The 20,317-nt window shown below is 41.0% G+C and overlaps 1 protein-coding gene across 3 annotated transcripts in view; it reads right to left on the bottom strand.

Moving 5' to 3' along the window:
• The window catches only part of lima1a (LIM domain and actin binding 1a), a 28,321-nt gene extending 10,422 nt beyond the window's left edge, over positions 1-17,899 (bottom strand). Inside the window, exons 1-4 of one of the 3 annotated variants that reach the window (XM_086278918.1) lie at positions 17,783-17,899; positions 10,745-10,931; positions 8,370-8,415; positions 3,699-4,118 (exon numbers count right to left, since the gene is read on the bottom strand). In XM_086278918.1, the coding sequence (XP_086135044.1) occupies positions 3,699-4,118; positions 8,370-8,415; positions 10,745-10,869 (591 nt within the window). In that variant the 5' untranslated portion in view covers positions 10,870-10,931; positions 17,783-17,899. Of the gene's footprint in view, positions 1-3,698; positions 4,119-4,936; positions 4,988-8,369; positions 8,416-10,744; positions 10,932-13,327; positions 13,540-17,782 lie in introns of those variants that run through there. The other 2 variants (XM_086278917.1, XM_086278919.1) reach the window with 2 other exon arrangements.
• Between the last annotated feature and the right edge of the window lie 2,418 nt (positions 17,900-20,317).

Raw genomic sequence — 20,317 nt, forward strand, 5'->3', positions numbered from 1 at the left:
TATCTACGCCCATGTGTTCAAACATCCACTCACACCGATTCATAAGGGGCAACTCCAAGAAAACTTCAGCATGCAGAATGAAGGAGTCGATTGATTGGCAGACAATACCATATTTGCAAAAACAAACTTATCGTGCATCAATTTACGCAGAAAAAGTACTAAATACTAATTTTCGCTGAGGACCACCTCATGTGCAAACATCACAACATCAAATTTCAGCTAATAGTATAGCAGTACTAAAAACAAACCAAAGGAAAGTTAGGTCCAAGATAAAGAGCGCTTAGCATCTCCATAATGATCTGAGATTTATCCGAAATGAATCCAAACTTGCCAATATAAGCCGTCTTATCACTTGGGGACTTTCCGAGTCCAGGAGCATTGGGATTACTCATTTTGCTGCTTGTTTGAAACACTTTCTGTGCAAAATACACCACACGTCATGCTTGGCCGAACAGCCAAGTTTTTGTTGCTTTTACACTTTTCCTATGTCAGCGCCAGTCAGCACACAGTGGAAATTTATAATATATGTACTTAAAAAAATAAAAATAAAGTAACACTTTTAAGACTGTAAAAGGAGAGATTATGATGATGATTTTGACCTGGACCTGAATGCTTAAGTGCAAAACTGACATTTTGGTGTCCGGAGAACACATTTTGGTCAAAGCTTTAGTGATTGCTGATATCAGTCCATGATTTCATACCAAATATATTCAGTAGTTGTTATGAAAATGCTCATGACAGTGCGAGAAAAAGCCAGGGGACATTAGGGGTATTAGACCATTCACCTCAAAGGAATTGCCATCCAAGATAACATGACTTCAAAGAAAAGAAGGGTGGAGGTCTTTGATGGGTGGCAGTGAGGGTTAAGAGAGAAAACAGGGGCGAGGTGGAGCTGAGGAGCAGAGAGTGGAGCACAAGGGTGATTGATGAGGTGGGGAGGGGAGGCGGAGAGCTTTGACGGCCTTGGGGGGAGACTGTCTGACGAGGCTCAGAGTGCAGATCAGCTGTCTGCAGTCATGAGTCTGCCAGCCTGCTGCACCATGACATCATCTGCCCCGTGAAGGGGAGCTCAACAAAGAAGCAGAGAGCCCGCCTCGGCCCTACAGTGGAGCCTATTGTACAAGCCCCGGACACTGTGTCTACAGAACTGTATAGATCCTGTATTTCAGCTCGAGGATTTCCCCAAACAAGCCCTCCTTTGGAAGGACAACTATGCAGCGAGCAATAAAAAGACTCCTTCCCTCCAGCTCCCCAGAGTGCTCCTTCATCTCACTTTTTAAAAGCCCACATAGGAGGCGGGTGTGGAGAGGAGAGTGGCGGATGTCTTTGTTTAAACGCCACGTTTTACTGCACGTTTCTTCATCCCATGTTTCCTTACAACCCCTTCTTTGTCCTTTGTTAACAAAAAAAAAAAAAAAAAGTTTCCATGAAGAATCAGACTCTTAAGCCAAAACTGAGAGAGTCAATCCTGCTCAGCATTATCTGTGCATCTTCCTCCTCTGTGCCACATTAAGACCTTAATATCCAGGTGCCATTAATTTGTATTAATGGCACCTGGATATTAATTTAATCTCTTCCTGGACTGAAAACCAAAGCTGCACTTCCTCAAATTGCCACTTGAAGGTGGAGTTCATCCCCACTGACCTACATTATAAAATGTCCAATTTCACAACAGAATTAGAATCAGTATATGGAAGCACCTTAAAGCAGCGGTCCCTAACACCGGGCCTCGGACTGGTACCAGTGCATGAATCGTTAGGTACCAGGCCGCGAGAGTTGAGGCTCGGGTATGAAATTTATGGTTTTTAATCTTTTTTTTTTATCGTTTTTATCGTCAACTCTGTTTCCCTGGATCTTTTCCCGTGTGTTTGAAATAAATCTTCGTTTTTTTGGTACCGGTACTGGTTTTAATTTGTTGTATTTATCCGCGACACCTTAAAGGCCAGTCTGTGAAAATATTGTCGGACATAAGCAGTTTGGGGACCGCTGCTTTAAAGCATGTTAGCATCAGCTGAAAACTGAGCCGTCCACCTGCTCCTCCAAACATTGGGAGCAGCATGAACACGAAAGCTGAAACTTGAGAGAAAAAAAAAAAAAAAAAAGAGCAAACACATGGAGATAAAGGGAAGGAAAAACTGGAAGAAACCTCGGGAAGAACCAAGCCTCTTGGGGTAACCAAGATGACAAGAAATAAACCAAAGAAAGCCAACAAATTCACCATTTTCACCTTTTTGTCAACAGTTTATCCTTTCTGGCCTAATGACAATTTATACATTTGTAACATTTTTAAATACTGAGGTCTTCTTCCCACTGAGCACCACAAACATCAAACAATCAAATTTAATAATAGAAAAATTGAACCTCTGTCAAAACTGAGTGAAAGTGAATCAACAGTAAGTGGAGTTGTTGATTTTGTAGGACTGAGAAGAACTGCAGAGCACACGTCTTTCACTGGGTCCCATTATTAACGCCCATTTTATTGTTATGCTGATGACTCACTTATTTTCCCAGTAATCTAAATCAAATCTTATCTCATCTCTCTGATATTTAGAGCCAGATGTCTCAAAATTTCCTATGTCCTGGTGTATTTGCCCCCCCCCCGGGAGCTGGACACAGCTTTTATTTCCAAGTAAGCCGTTTAATCATACCGTGTCTAAATGAATTTTTTCCTCCCTTTCTAGTGGCGTTCTTGAGAAGGTCATACATGCTTTCATTTCCACATCTTTATTAATAAATATTATGTGGTCATGTCTTAAATATTTAACTCACCACTATTAAAGCACTCATTAGCTCACACATATGAAGTTTTTTCCATATTTAGTGTCTAATCACCACATTTTTAATTACTGTTCCAGTTTGTAATGAGCCCTTTAACTAGAAGTGTTTTTGTTATATTAGTATTTTTATTATTTTAACCGTTTTTTGTCTTTTTTAGTATTTGTATTTTAGAATTTCTAACTATTACTTTTATTATTGCTGGTGTATTTATAAGTGGTCATGTTTATTTCAGTATTTTTACATTTACATAACTGGGAGGTCACGGTAGTTAAAGGCTAAACCCCAAATTTAAATTTGTAAAGCACATCGAGTTCGGACTCATCAGTCCACCTCTGAAAGCCTCACAGTGGCTCGTCATAAAATGGTCGCTCTCTATTGAGGAAACAGCGTGGCTCTTGTTAATGTGCCACACTTTGGAGTACGAGCACTTTTCATTTTACACGCCTTGAGCTGATGCATGACTGGACGTCAAATTCCTCGACTTTTATGCTCCACAAACAACAATTAGCTGCCTCGGGGAGCACGAAGCAGAGATCTCTCAGGGATCTTTGCAGAGAGAAATGTGCGAGTCAGCTGAGTGTGTGTTTCTTTTAAAGGAGGAGGATGTGAAGTGGGGCTACACCATGTGACTATCAGCATGACGGCACTGGGGGGGATCTGACTTCTTTGAGAACAAGTGGACAGTTTTAGGAAGCCCAGACTACTAACTTATCTTCTCAATTTCTGATTCATTTTAATGTATGATGCTTCATCAGAGGAAGGCACACGAAGCTAAACTAGGTACTCATGAAGATTTTATTCCACAGCTTACTCTACTTTCAAAGTTTCTATATTAAGACTGAAAATAAAAATATATTTCACTGAAACAGAAACGCCTAAAAGTTGAAATGAGGGCAAACTCACAGAGAAGCAGTACTTGCCTTTTCTGGGCTTTCTCCTTTCTCGAACATCATCTTGAGGCTGTTGAGGGGGATGCTGGGCTTCTCGCACTCGGGCACTTCAGCTGCCGATGCCGCCGCTCCCTCCTGCTCCTCTGAATCTCTGCTGGGCTTCGCCTCCATGTCCGTCATGTCCTGGCTGGTCTCTCTGGTTACTCTGTGAACCTGGATCTCTGTATCCTGGTCCTGTGAGAGTACTGTAGTTTTTAGGGAGTCTTGCTGAAGCTTGATTTGGGATGAAGGTGCAGATCTGGAGCCTGGTAACGTGCTGACTGGAGTCAGAGGGGCCTGAGATTGGGATCTCTGGATGGACGGCGGTTCCTGCTGTTGCTGCTGCTCCCAGCGTTTCTTTAAAGCACTCAGGTTCCCGCCACACAGTGTCGAGGGTAGAGCTTCCACAACCTGAACAGGAAACAGTCACTCGGTTAAATTTTTTACCTCTGTAGCATCAAAGGTGAAACAGTTTTATAACTGTTAGTTTCAATAAATCTTAAGACTCTTTATCTCAATGTCAATTTAATTAACACCATCTAGGTTCATTTTCCTCCCATCCTCAAAAAACAAAACAAGATATGGACATAAAAATATTGGATATGCAAAGACTGAAACATATTTCCAAACAATACAGAGCATTTCTGATTATACATCCAAAACCTTTCTGCTGTCATATTTTGTTTGTGTGTCAGGAAACAAGAAAAGATCCATATCTGAAAAGACAACTCGATGTGGGTCAGATGCACAAGTCTGTAATGCGCTGCAGTGCAAGTGCAGTTTTCTGTTATTGTAAGAAAGTCCTGGGGAAAAAAAAGTCATCTGATGGTAAGCTTCAAGTGTAATTTTTGTCCAGATAACCATTCAAAACAAGTGTAGCATCACATTTTTAGAGGGAGTACACGCTAGAATACGTCTGATGTTTGTGCAAATTAATCAACTGTTAAATCACCTGACGAGTTTGGCTTTAAGCCTCCAGGTCACAAGAGCCTAAAAAACTGATTTAAGCATAAAAAGTCTATTAATTTATATTATTTACTGAAAAATGTCACAAAAACAAATATAGACTCTATATGTTAAGAATCTTGAATCAGAAAACCTGTTGAGTGTCTGCTTAAAAATGAATCAGCAGTAAAGATGTTTCCACTCAGTAAATAAATCACCCAATGAGCTGGACTTTAATGCACGAGAATGAAGAGATACAAGAACTACAAGAACCTGGGACTGACCAGACTGTAGCTGTAGCTTTCTGTTGTTTTGGTCATTTAAGACTCAGATGCCTCGTTTATCTATGACGGTTGTTCTAAACACGAGTTAGTCCAGCTCTTATCTGTCATTTCAGACGTTTTTATCGTCACCTTGGGCACCAAGTATCTGCCTTCAGGCTTCTGCAGCAGGAAATCTTAATACTCCATGGTTCACTGCAAAACATTACAATGCAATCTAATTAAAGTCTGCATGCATACATTTCACAAAACCTCCCATCCATGCCTTGCTGGTTAACTTTGAGAGTTAACCAGCTCTAGTTTTGTGTATCGTGCAGATGCAATGAGATGAAAAGGTTGCTGGGTGAAGAATTCAAACACAGCAGAGACCACAGAGAAGATAACCCTCATTTTTACTGCCAACCACACAAACAATCACACAACAAACTATGATGACTCACAATTTCTGAGGCTCTGGCAGAGGAGACTCCCACTGAGGGATGCTAGCTGCTCTCAGTCTGTTTTTAGTTTAGTCAATAAATTCCATCAATGCTGGACACACGCCACTTTGACTCTCCGATTTCTGAATGACGCTAAAAACATTTAAACTAAATCAAACAGCATCTGCACTGACATTAAACTACATGTTCGCATTCTTGCAAGCAGAGTGTGCACAGTCTGAGCTAGGTAACAAAAGGAAAAGACATGAAAAGGAAACAGGAAGTCCTGCATGAAAGACAAAAGAGCCGTGAGTTGCTCTGCATGCGCATCTATAAACCTGGAGCTGAAAAGAAAGCTAGAAAAACTTTTTTCCTTTTGTGTGTGTGTGTGTGTGTCAAAAACCTGAGTGTGAGGCAGACGACCTGGCTGTCCGGTTGAAAATGCTGTGAAAGTGTGTGTGTGCTGGTGTCTGCTGACCGGCTGGAAGTGCTACAGGCTGTCCCAGATGTGAGAGGCTTGAGAAGTGATCAGAATGAAGCAGAATGAAGCAACTAGCCCACCCCCCCCTTTCTATGACACAGAGGAAAGGAAGGAGGGAAGGAAGGAGAGGGAGTGAAGGGGGCGAAGGGTGAGGGGGCGGGGAGGTAAGGAAGGAGGGAGAGAAAATCAGAAACAGACAGTCGATGAGGGAAAGGAGGGAAAATAAAGACAGGAAATGTGAAAAAGGTAAAGGGGAGGGAGGTGGAAACCTTAAAAAATAAAAACTCTCACAAAGAACTGCACAGAGCCTGAACCTGGATAAATACCAATCTCCTGATAAGCCTCCCGGGCTGGTATCTACATCTGATGTTTAGTTTAGAGATTGGATTTGATAGGAACACCTTTAGCTCCAGTCTTCCTCTCAGGAAATGAGGGATTGCCAGAGAAATTCGACAGAACTGCCATTCAGCATTTACACGAACAACAACAACAGATTTGACACCCTGAGAAGTTTGACGTGGGGAAGGAATGCAAGATTGTCTTTAATGATGAGATGTTTTGCAACCTGGTAGAAAATACCAGGGAGAGGGGGCGGGGTTTGGGCTTTACAAGGCAACTTCAGGTTTAAGCTCAAGTTTTCAGGGTTAGGAAGGTGTGAGAGAGGAGATCAGCAAAACCCACCACCTACGGACCGATCACTTCTCTGGACCTCATCGCACAGGAGGGTCTAAGGTTTTAGAGGCAGCAGAGTTTTCTTTGTATTGATGAGGATCAACAAGAAAACTTTGCTTATATAAATCCTCTGGCTGCACGTAGTTATAAAGCAGTTTCACAGTCGTGGCCCTAACATAGTGACCATGTAGTTGGATCCACTTTTCTGATACTGTTTACAAGAACTTTAAAACAAAAACAGAAAAAAAAAAAGACCAGGTAGCTCAAACCAAAGTCTTGCAGAACTAACCCACATGATATACACAGTAACTGAGACCTGCTGTAAAAAGTGGCTCATTAAATATCAAATCAGAGCCTTTAATTTGGTTAAGAAGTAAACTCAAAGCAAAGAGTGACCGGCGTATAAAGCCGCCCGTTTAACCTGAAGCTACGTCCACAGTTACATCTGTGTTTTCCACTTTACTTTCTAAAAAAACATCCCACCTACAAGGATACATTGTGAAAAATAGCTCCATCCACATCTAAACAAAAATTACAAAGCAACAGGTGATGATTTAACCAACTCTACAGAAATGTTGGCCAATCAGAAGCCTAGTTTAATTCTATTTTCTTTATATAGTGACAAATCATGACGACAGCAGCATCAAAGCTGAGCAAGAAAATATTATCAGGCCACCTAAGACAGCTGAGAGGGGAAGAAGTGAGTGATGTTTGGACAGGCAGTGTGGTGCTACTACAACAACAACAACACGTGTGCGTTTGTGAGAAAGCATGTACAAACTGCAGATAATAAGATTAACAGAAACAATATTTGGTTCACATCCACCACTACAGAAAATGCCCTTACACTAAAGAGACATACACCTCTGATGCTGCAAGAACAAAAAATGTCAGAGTTACTTAGAAGGTTTTTACTTTTTACTTCATTTTCAATGACTTAAAAGAAACAAAGGGGTCAAAAGTGTAGAAAAGGCTTCCCGTGTGTGGAAAGGGCCCGAGTCACCACACTGACCAGGTGTGACGGAGGCTCCTTGTTATCAGTGCAGCAGAACAGCTGATGCCCAAAGCAATAACAGAATAATTTCACTGCTGGAGCTTGCTGCATGCTGGAGATGTTTCCAAGATTATCGTCTCCAAGCAGTTATTTGAGTCTCCGCCAGACTGAGAGCAGTTTAGGGTTTATATTTTAACACTGCATTTGAAAGGCCAAATATTATCCTTTCAACTGCTCTGTTATTAGCTGACAGCTGGAGTTCCCTTAATAAGGCTTTTAATCAGCTTTCAGAATGAGTCACATTACTACAGTCGAGATTTCCACACAGAAACGGAGTAAACAAAGAGCAAGTGAGGTCACTGAACTCCAAATTCTGAGAGAGAACGAGGGTTTGGTCTGTGCATGTCCACATAGTTTTTGGGAAAATGTTAAGAAATGATGCAGCAGAGCATGTGGGTCTACGCAGTAGTTTATACTCGTATGAATATGGGGAATGAGATGCTGCTGATGGGTGAAGTTTTCCCCTCTGTGAATTAAAAATAGAAAGTGTCGAAGCTTTTCAGATTAAAAAATGTGGCACGTTTGGGATACAGGACTCACTGAATGGAGTTCGACTTCTGTGCGTCTGTGTTAACGGCAGCAGCAGCATTAATTAGCAGGTCTAAACATGGCAGCAGGCTGTGTTTTAATGATAGATACTGGTGGTTCTGGTGCAGGGACTACTAGGGTGGAGAGGGTGAAGCACTTTGTTTTTCATTCTGAAATTTAACTTGAGGCCAAGTATTGAGGCCATGATAGAAAACACTTCTTCCACCGCTGGGAAGCAACGAATCGTCACAGACATACAGGAGTGAATTTGAATGTACGCACCGTTTTCTTCTTCTCTATGCTGCCCTCTTCTGCTGCCATCTGGTACCTGTGGAGGACAAAAACTGCTTCAGATAAACAATAACTGAGAGGATGAGGCCCAGTGAGGAAGAAGCAGAACTGCTTCCCAGGAAATTCGTTAGAAAAATAAATAAATGTTCCCGCTTCTCTCAAAAACAATAAATTAGTTAATGTGTTAAAGTAAAGCTGTTTGGAAAAACATCATCACGTGTCGTCTTGCAAAAAGTACACAGAGGGAGTGGATTCATTGTTTCAGAGTGAAACAGATTTTATTGGCCAGGTTTTATTTAAGATAAAGTATTTTAATTGATTGAAGATTCATTTCCTGTTTTGTTTCTGAGACCCCGATAACCAGCAGGAATTTACAAGTCTGGATGGCAGCAAAAAGTATGTGACTTGTATACATTAATATAAGCCATCAATTAATAACCCACAACTAATCCTTTCAACAGAGCAAACATCATCACACAATTAGTGAAACTAATCATTTTCATCTTCTCATCATTTGCCCTGTTAAACAAAGGGAATTATGGTCCTTAATCTCTGTCTTATATTAATGTGTCTGCTGCTGAGAGGTTTACAAGTTTTAACAAGTGACTCGTTCTGCTTAATTTCTCATTTCTTGTGTGTGTCAGGAGAAAGTTGATTTGTTGACAAGCAGGCAAGAACAGGGAAAACAGTGGCAGCGGATTTCGCTGAAGTTCAAATAAAACATCAAATATGAATAACTGTGGTATGAAAAATACAAAATTCTCCACAGTCGACACTTTTTATTGTTCAACGCTTCAGATCTTCAGCCTCAGACTGGCTGCACCATACATTTTAGCCCCAAACTGACAACAAACACGGCCAGTTCGTAGCTGAACCACTGCTGTCCTTCACAGGTGTTTCTACCCGGAGACAAAAATCATGTTTGGGACAGTGAGTCCAAATTAAGTTTGGCTCAAAGCCTCTCAGCTGTGCTGAGGAAACATTAACACTAATAAGCCAGATGTGGCTGTTTCTGCACAGAGCCAACAGCAAAAAGAGACATTGTATCTAATCAATGAGGACAACAGCCAGCTTTAAAGACCGACTCTTGAGTCTTGCACTGAATATTTAAGTTTTGCTAACAGAACCTAAAGACTAGATTTTACATTGCTGGTTATGTGGGTTTGTTTGTTTTTTCCACTCCTACTTGGTAAGGGAAAAAAATGAGACACTGCAAACATTTATGGAGAAAGGATAATGCCATCATAGACTTAATTTGGATGACATTCTTCATTTCCAGCTGCCAAGATAATATGATAGCTCATGTAATATGAACTTTTGCTTTCAAATCGAGGCAGGTGGTCAGACTTATTCCCAAGTGGGTCTCCTCCGCCTGCTGCAGAGCAGATTTCAGGTTTCATTTACCTGCCAACCCCTGATTATGTTCATTTTTTGTCGTCATGGCTCTTGCAAATAGTGAAGTTCATTCGCATGAAGATTGTCAACAACTTGTAAATGCACTCACTTCCTTATCTGATCTGTGTCTACAGTGTCTTCTTTTTCTTTTGACCCACTGCGCGCGCACGCACGCACACACACACACACACACACACACACACACACACACACACACACACACACACACACACACACACACACACACACACACACACACACACACACACACACACACACACACACACACACACACACACACACACACACACACACGGCAGCTCTAACCAAAAGCTTCTCCCATTTCAGCTGATCAGCAGTTTTCTTCATGTAAATTTACACCAGCAGCATGATGGAAAACCATCTCAGGAGGTTGTCGTAAAGAGTGACCCTGCAAGGTCTCCTGTCTTTAGATGTGAGAGGGCTGCAGAGTTCAATGGCTTAAAAGTTTGTTTTTGTGCATAGTAAGGATAAGTGTTAAATACACAATTAATGTTAATCAGGAAGAAAAACACAAAAACCTGCATATTCCCCACCAACTGACAGACTACTACTATCACCTAGTGGTCAAGTTGATCAACTACCGTGCATTGTCTCATTTTCCAAGTTAGTCACTTGATATGCGGTAAAGGGGGATGCCCCGAATGGTGAGGGGCCTCCATAAAGAATCTGATCCTGTTTTACTCTGTAAAGTCTGAAAACCAGACAGGATGAGTGAAACTGGAGCAATTCGTAAAAGGTCGACAATGTGATAGTCACATCTTTCAAGAAAACGGGAAACTGAGAAAAGCTGAATGGCAAGAAAACGTTGAGAGGAAACCTATGACCTAATTTGTGCTCATGACGAGAGCAGAAAACTCTGAAGTGTAAAAAGTCAAGACAGATCTGCTGAGTGGCTGCTGGTAAATTATTAAACTTAAGGTTGGACTTACTTGGAGAAGCGCTCTGCGATGGCGGTGTTTTTACCCCGGGCAGAGACGATTGACAGCTCTTTGGCGGTGACCCTGAGCGACTGGGATGCCCACTGCCTGCGGCTGAACGGTGCAACGGAGGCCATGTTTGCTGTAGGTCTGAGTGATCGGTCTGCCTGTCAGCTTTCCAGGAACACAAGTCGTACCTCTGAGAGGAGGGGACACAAATAGAAGGAGCACCTTCAGCCAATTAAACACTGAGCTAAGGCAAACGAGCGCGTCGTCTGGTGCCAGCTTTGCTTCCTTTCGCCACTCTAAATCAAGCTCAGAGGAACACCCTTCCTGTGCATTCAAATTTTTATGACACTCATCTCATGGTGCTAAAAACAGTCTGGGTCTGAGCATTTAAATACAGGCTTTTATATCAAGGGAAGCAGTTTGTTCATGTGTAAAACTTCACACAGAATCAATACATTTTGTCACACTGCACAGCTGGTCCATGTTACCACTGCAGCACGGAGCGGCCTCTGCATCTGAGTCAGAAAGTCAATAGACCGCGTCACACAGCCATTGACCATCTGTTCCCTGCTCTGACTGAACGCCAGGGGCGACTACCAGCAGACAAAAAACAACCGATACGCCTGCAATACAAAAAAAAACAAAAAAAAAAAACCCTCTTGTACACACTCTCCCTTTCACAGGAAACACAGACACACACGTCTATACCTGCTTGCCTCTTCTGCAACATCACAGCCTGAAGGCTGTGGGCATGTGACTGCATGCAGCCGTAACGGCACCTCACCGCTAATAACAGTCATCCGAGAGAGCTATCCATGCTCTGGATGAATGAAAGAATGAGACTGGTGACGCAGCCCCCTTGGGGGTCTCTACATTACTCAACAGGTGGACTATAGTGGGATGTTGCCACATTAGGAAAGGTTTGTGCATTACTGCAACACTGTTGAGTGTAACTGGAACTGTTAAGCAACACCCAAAGAAACCTGAGATTTGTATATAAACACTAAGGGACACTAGGCTCAACTCACTATAAAAGAAATTAGAGGTAAATGGTACCACCTTTACAGACAGACACAAACAACCTGCCCGAAACCACATTATGAACCAGTATAAATACATAAATTCACGAGATGTTCATACCAAATTTGTTTTACAAGTTCCAAGTGAAAGAAAACTGAAGGCCCTTTTCAGTTGTAGACGCATTTATATAAGTGAAGACAGGAGTTAGTGCGACTCCATCACTGTCCTCCTGCTGCTACAACTGGTGCAGGTGCTCCAAGATGCAACAATGGGATGTGGGTAATTATCATTTTCATTCCCAAATCAGCTTAGACTTAAAAACCTGTCGGAATTCAGCAGTGACTGCTTGGGTCATGCCTGGCCCATCCCATAATACTGATACAGCGTGCATCGTTTCCAATCATCCAAAAACCCATTCAGGTTCAAACCATCAAACTTGTGACATCATTACCAAAACATGAGTCACCTGTTGCTTCTTATTTAGAATCACTTGTTTCATTTCCCCAGTCATTATAAACTAAGAACTTTCCTACATTTAATGATTCAATGATTCAGATCTTATGCTAATATTAACAAATAATTAGATTAATAATTAAACCAAAATTAAAAAAAATGTCACATAAATGAAATGAACAAATGTAGGGCAGCTTAAATATGGCAAAAACCCACCAATCACATTGATTTTGGTCAATATTAAAATAACAGTAATGAAAAAAAAAAGAAAAAAAAAAAAAAAAAAAGGAGCTTTATTAAACTGACAAAAGAAAAAAAAATATTGATGATTAAGTGAATTTCCAGTAACTTTGATTATAATTCTCTGATCTAACCTTGACACAGTCTGGTGTGAGGCGATTTAGACTTCTGAATGAATACACTGAAACAATTCCACAGCACTACATTAAAAAGTCAGAAAAGTGAGGGCGACTATCAACCTGATTTAATTCAATTTTATTTATACAGCACTAAATCACAACAACAGTCACCTCAAGGTGCTTTATACTGTAATGTAGACCCAACAATAACAGGGTCGACCTTATTATGATGTCTTTAAATGTCATGTTTTGCCCAGCAGTGACTCGAAAACTCAAAGACACCCAACAAAACAGTCCAAAAGCAGCATCCCGCCACCCTACTGAGGTGATAACAGTCAAATGTTAAACCACTGGATTTAGTCTAGCCTGATGCTGCAGTCACGTCATGTGATCACAGCGCTCCCTGCTAAAATACAAATGAGGGGCGATAGCGACTCCAGAGCGTTTCAGGTCACCACTGCTGCTGCCAGATGACAAACAAAGCAGCTTGTAAAACAGAGGCGGCCCATGCAAAGCTGAACTTTAGCAATAAAAACAGTTGAGAACAAAAAAAAGAACAGAGTTAAACTGAGGTGAAAATAAGAGGGGGGCCAGATGTCTGACCTTAAACTTCACAAGTACAAAGACCACAGTGATGCTCGCCTTTAAATTTGATACAGAAAGTTGACACAGTTTAATCTGCCATTTTCCTTCCTAATCACTGAAATTGTAGAAAACTTCAGAACAAAAAAAGTTTTAAAATAAAACCACCAACCTGTGACTGTCTGCGTTTTGACTCAGCTGTTTCAGAAGCCCACTGCTTGAAAATTTCCTTCTCTTTTCACTTCCCAGCTGCTTTCATTCGTGCTTTTGAAAAGAAAGGGAAGTAGGAGGAGACTAACCACTCCTATTTAACTCCTCTCAGCCAATAAGAAGCAAGATTCACTTCCACCTGGCAGGTATGAGCTTCCCCTCCCCTGCTGATCAACAGCACTGTGTCAATGGCAGTATAAAGCAAACTGAAGGTATGTGAAACCAGCAAGGCTGTGGGTCGAACGACAAGGCAGACAAGCTAGAGGGAGGAGGGGGAGGAGGAGGGGGGGGGATTCCCACACTGGATTCCTGGAATCTGAGTGACTCCTGGCTGCCCACTTTCTCACAAGGTCAAGACATTAGAGGATGTGACTCATTCACATTACTCGCTGACTTCACCGAGGAGGAAAAGGAGTATGGAATGAAAAAAAGGAAGAGATGCATCAAAATAATAAAACGAAAAGGAGAAAGAAAAACAAACTAACATGAGTAGAAATGTTGTTTGGGAAGAAAACGATCTGCGTCTGCATCCAGCTGTCAGTCCAAGCAGCAACACCAATAACAAATAACTAAAGCTTGAACACAAACAGGAGCTGTGCACAGAGCAGCAGTGAGGCTGGAAAAGGCAGAAGACGCCTTTAATCTTCCTTCTGTAGATCTGGAGGTTTTAACACAGCAGTCTGTGGAAGCTGACTCACTTCTGCAGCCAGCCTCTGGTGGCCGTTTGAGGAACTGCAATTTCGGGTCTAGAGGATGGTTTAAAGAACTTTAGATTCAGGGAGTCTGAATGAGTGAAGACTTTGGGCTCTTCATCTTCCTCTACATGGTTTTTTGAATATTTTAGGGTTTTGGTAATACTAAGGGAGACTGTTGCCATTGGTGATTGCAACTGCTTTTTTTTGCAGCAGGGGTTAATTTTTTGACACACTTGGTGTATATTGGAACCATTACTGGACGACCATTTTCATTATGGATTAATCTGCAATTGTAAACCAATTTATAATCTGTTTCTTCTCTAAAGTTTACAACAAAAAGTTCATCGAGACTTATTTTTGTCTGAGCATTGATCAATAAACAAAGATTGTCACGTTACTTTACATTTCCACTGAATTCATGACATCCTTTAAACTAATGTTTTCCAGCTTTGTTTGAAAAACGTGATTAGGAGACCTATTAGGGAGTAGAACATTACACAGAGGCCCTCTGGGATGATTAAACTTCATCCTCGTGGTGTCCCTAAAGACTTCCAGCTCCATCAGTGTCACTTCCTAACAGTGGGGCTAATCCCAAACACATGACGGATGTGGGTCTGACTTTGTCTTACCTTAGAAATTCCCAACAACTCCTGCATGTACGATTCTAGAGAAATTCAAAAGGTTACAAAGCTACTTTGATTTTCACCTGCTGAGACAGAAAACAATAGAATAATAATGACTTTAACATGCACGCAAACTTTCATTTTCAATTCACAGCACTAACAATGAAACAAGAAGATAAGGAAGTTATTTCAGGGAAGTCTCACTTCAACAAAATCCGTTTAGAACAATTGATCGCTGTCAGTTTTCCTATTTTACCTCTAAATAAACTCCAGCCTGCAGGCGAATGAAGGCCCTCGAGTGTATTCAATCATTTACCACTTTTAATTTTCTTCACCAGGAAGCTCAGAGCAGAGCCACAGATCCATTTCTCTCCAGCTTGTTCTACTTACAGTAACTCACTAAACTTTCCCAACACTGACAAACACAGCTGCTGTGAAGAAATGAAACCTCACTAATGGTATAAAACTGTAAACATGCACACACACACAAAATCACAACTGCAAAGCAACCACAACACAGAAATGATGCATAAGTTGGGTATTTAAATTGCTACTCTGTCCTCAAAACGTTGAGGAGCCCTGCTCTTGGTAAATGTGGGTTAAAAAGAAAAGCATTTAGTCTTTATTATTACTAACACATGCCCATGCAACTGCTGTTTGTGCTGCTGGCAAACTGGTAATTAAAAATTAACCCATTTTTATGGCTTCCCTGCAATGCTGTATTCGGTTATCAAGTTGCCTAGATACTTCTTTACATCACATTATACGGACAAGAAACTGGAAAGACGAAAGGACTAGAAGACCTGGCGGTAGAATGAGGAAGCGCAGGTACTTATTCAAAGAAAGAGGTCAGCAAAGAAAATGTGGGAAAGGCCGGGAGATGAAAGCTTTAGACAGAAGTAGCTGAAGCTGAGCTAAGAAGAAAGGTGTAATAATTTAAACAACAAAAATAAAATTACATCAAAGCACTTTTTAAAAACTTCCAAAACGTCCATACGGGAAAGAACACGTGGCTCACCTGCAGTGAGGTTACTAAGCCTGAATCATTGCAGACTTTGTTAAGTCACTCCCACTCGATGTTGTAAACTTGGAAGGGTCATGCAAACAAAGAGTGACAGTCTTTGGGATCTTACCACAAAAACCACACACCTCATCGTAAACTGATGTTTTCTTCCATCCCAGCGTCAATGCAAAACATTGAAGAGTCATGAAAAAACATTGCACTTTTTGCATCACAACATATCTCTCCAACCTCTAAATGTAGACTTTTTCATCATTTAACAGTGAAAATTATGAACTTTGTGTACATGGGTATGATGCAGTACATATGGGAGCAGACAGAAGAAATATCTCGTCCAGGTGAGGAAAAAAAAAAGTGAAAAATTCATGCCCAAACACAAATCGTTGTAGTGAAACTGCACTGTTTCTCCTGGCTAATACCAGAAAATTTTGACAAGTTTTTCCACAATAAAAGATTTTGTAAGACTAATGCGACACAAAATTACGTAAAGACATTGTTCTTAAAACTCTGAATCATTTGCCAGACAAGACAAGAGATCCAAAGACAACATCATGGACCGTATTGCCATTTCTGATAAAATGCCTCTCTAATTATCAACAGCAGACCCACAGAGCAGATTTAAGTCTGTCTGTGCTCAGTAACGCTCGATACCTTTACCTCACTGAGCACAGACGCAATCACAGAAATGTCACAGTGTCAGCAGACACACACTCCTCTTCAGATATGAAACCATCGCACAGATCAGCGTCTGTGTTGTGACTCAGCGTGTCATTAGGAAAGAGAAAAGATGACTGCCGTCTTTTATTAATCAGAAACCAGTTTAAACGCGTCACAAGACACAGACGTCCTCCCAGATGAGGATCCTGTCTGATCCAGCTTCAGTTTGTCATTTATCCTGATGATCTGATCATCGATGAGTCTCCTGTCACTACTGCTTTATTCAGATTGCTGCATTCAGGGAGGAAGAAACCTCCCCTTCCCATCATGTTATAATATCTACAGCCTCAATAGGACTTAGCAGGGCAATTTTTCCCCACAGGGTCACATGAGAAACTGGGACTGCTGTGAAGTCTGCACCAGTACCCTGAACTCAATTCTGCTCAGTGTTGATTTTATTTCTTTACAAAGGGTTGCTGGTGCAGCCCTCCCCACAGTCGAGTAGATGTTACACATTAAAACAACCTTTTTCATGACATGAGAAAAACCATAAACAGCAGCCTGATGTTTCACTGGCTCTGGAGGAACTTTGTAGAGACTGAAAATATCCTTTTATGCAATTTATGCCGAGAAATCAAACCAAACTGACAGCGCTTTGTAATTGCGCCACATTCGAGCTAACTGAAATATTTTCCACATGTTCGCTTCAGTTTATTATTCCAAAAAAAAAAAAAACTGTGTTCTTTATCACATTGATCATTGTTTTATAGTCCAAACATTAGGAAACATCTTTACAAAACCCTGTTTGGGTGCAATCAGATTGTCACAAAATCTTATGTTAATATCAATTTCATATGATACAAATCTGTTTCCATAGATTTGTTTATTCTGTTTTTATTTTATCACCTCTGAAATAATGTTTTGTGTTGCTATCGCTCTTTTGAGTTTATTAATTTTTAACTGGACAGGTGAAGCTGATTTAAGACAATTTGACATGAAAAGGAGGACACACAATTTTAAAAATCCTGAATGTGTGTTTTTATTTAATTATCATCATTAACTGATAGTTATCATTAAGAATACAGAAGCTAGAATATTTTTAAATTCCACTGTCACGTGTCCTGGTGTCACGAGGAGCTATGGATATGGTTCACATCCAGCAGATAATATCTAGAACCACATAAGCCAATCTCCTGGTCGACCCGACCTAACATTTCCCACAACACCAGCTGGTTAGCTTAGGTAAGACAGGTTGTCTTCCCAGGACCTTGAAACAGGTACAGCTCAGGTGAAAACTGACTCACAGGTCTGTCTGGACATGAAGCAGCTCGGTGTTTCAGTCCTGTTTACGCACGTTTCCTGCTGACTCATTTGCTTCGTCTGCACTATTTTTTTTTCTCTTTGTAATTTCTCACACTCACCTGAGATTCTACGGGAACTCTTTTCAGGAACTCACTCTCACCTGAGCCTCAGGGACCGCTCACATTTCACAAAAGGCGCAACAAAGCTTCAATTAACCCAGTTTTCATCCGCGCTAATTGGCTGAATAGTATCGTTCCGCCAGACAGCGGACTGATATCTGGATCAAGCTGTTCTGAGGTTATAATAACAATAATAATACAAGTTATTACCAGAAAGATAAATAAATAAATATACAATATAGCAAGAAAAATAAGAACACAGTCAGTAGCTGTAATACTTTTAGAAGATAAATTAAGTCACAACACCTCTCTTAATGTAAAGACAATATTAACATAACTTGTTAATACCTCAAATGAGCAGCAGACTTGAACAAAGGCGCCTTCTTCTTTTTCTTTTTCTTTCTTTGTTTACCTTGTTCACTACCTGAAGTGTCGTTTGTGTGATTCTTTTCAAAATAAAGTTCTCTTTTTAATCATCACAACACGAAACTTATAGTTTAGCCCAGCAGGTGGCAGTAATGTTAATTATTTATGCAATGTTCCTACTTCGCCACTAGATGGCACACGAAAACCACTATTACACACTTCGAGCTATTTCCACCTTAGACCATGAATGGCCTGCATGGCTGTGTCATTCCACATATCTGGCAACCTACCTACATACTTATATAAGTGTGACTTCAGAAGCTCTACTGTCCGCGGCTATTTTTAGTCTGTTTGTTCTGGTACATTCACACATTGAGCATTCACAGTGACACAGGTATGCAGGAACACTTTCAAATGAACAGACAAGCAGACCGTCCAACAGTTTCTGGCCAATTATAAATGGAAAGCCAACTATTTTTAATCAGAAAGTTTTACTACTAATCTCCACACGATGCAATAAAAACAATCAGCACAATTAGCTGCAAATAAGTTAAGAACCAGATCAAATGGGTCTTTTAGGGACTCTTTGTGTTCTATTTGTGTTGGAAGGAGACGTGTGGGGTTCTCAGTGAACTGTGAGAGGATGTCAACAAACAAACAACACTATGTCAAAAAAACTTAAAATAAACTAAGTTGGATATAAGGATCTTTCTCTCTAACGCTAAAGAGGTTGAGTTTGTGCCTGAAGAGCCCTACTTCAGCTCATGGCTCTCACTTGGCCACTTTGAATGGTGTCAGCAACACCTTGGCCTTTCTTCATGTGAAAAACTGATCAGGAATGTTAATGAAGACTTGCTATTCTTTGATAAAGAATAGACTTCCTGTAGCTACTTTGGCACTTAAACCACATCTGAAGCCTGAGTACAACTCCTGGAGCCGTTTCTCAGAAGGCTTGAATCAATGTGTGCTTTTGCTAATGAAGTAATTTCTAGAGGCGGTGTCCTACCACCTGTTGTGCCTGATCCTTTGATCCCATCATCCCTTTATTTTCATCATCCCCCTCCCTTCCTCCCTACCCGTTTAAATGCCATAGTCAGTACGGTGTGGCTCACCTTTCCCTGTCTGGCACCCTGGTAGGAATGAGGACAGCAGGATGATGAATCTATGATGTGACAAAAACACTGGGTAAATACATCCCAGTCACAATGTTAATGAGTACGGGTAAACAAACCCCTTCAGAGTGGACATATTAGACAAAGGATGTTTAATATGGAGCTGCCAGGCAGGAGGAAAAGAGGAAAACCACAGAGAAGATTTATGGATGTAGTGAAGGAGGAGAGGCAGAGGTCCACAGAAAATGAGCAGCAAACAATGGATAGGTGATGTTGCTGTGTCACACTTAATCTTTAGCTGATATCGCTTTAAAATGACATCTCTGAAACAAGGATGTCTCATTTTATTAAACATTCAAGTACAGAACAGTGTTTCCATCACAAGAAACGAAGGACAGACATCCAGCCCCCATCAACATGTGAATGAGGAAGAAAAGAAAGCTGAGTCATTTGTCGCTGATGACCTCGTCGGCGGGGGTTGGGTTGTAGCTCCACCTTGGCTGTGATTGGAGGGAATCATGGGTGGAATCTACATATGGCTTTAATTTAAAGTTTTGGTGTTCGCCTTTGTTCCAGGGTGCAGAGGCTGTGGCTAGCATGTACAGAAAGTCAGTGTGTTGCATGATTTGATTCACAGCAGCCTGCGATGGATTCCTGACTGTGGGCTGTGCTGCAAAGTGTCCTTGGCAGCGTCTCGACATTGGGTTTGGATTAGGTTTTATTTGTTTTTCGCTCATTTGTTGAGATGAAATGACCACACACTTGCCCTTGTTAGATACTTTCTTCTTGTTAAACGTTTACCTTTAGCCTCCCCATTAGTCTGGACACTGTATGTGGCAGACACGTGGCTCACCTTGTGTGTTTTGACCTCTTTCTGAACCCATTTTTAGTTGTTTAGCTTGGTTTTATATCTTATTATTTATTTAATGAATCACAACTCCTCTTGTAAACATCAGATATTGTAAGATAAGGTTTAAAAGCCTCTGTTGCTTCAGCTACCTCTTTAGCTGCAGAGCACTTAGAGTTACCAGCTGTTGCATGTGAATGTGTAACACCC

The sequence above is a fragment of the Aulonocara sp. 'chitande type north' Nkhata Bay genome, linkage group LG20 (assembly GCF_057382095.1).
Source record: "Aulonocara sp. 'chitande type north' Nkhata Bay isolate Kocher_YH1m ecotype deep benthic linkage group LG20, A_spYH_male_GT1.1, whole genome shotgun sequence".
Lineage (NCBI taxonomy): Eukaryota > Metazoa > Chordata > Actinopteri > Cichliformes > Cichlidae > Aulonocara > Aulonocara sp. 'chitande type north' Nkhata Bay.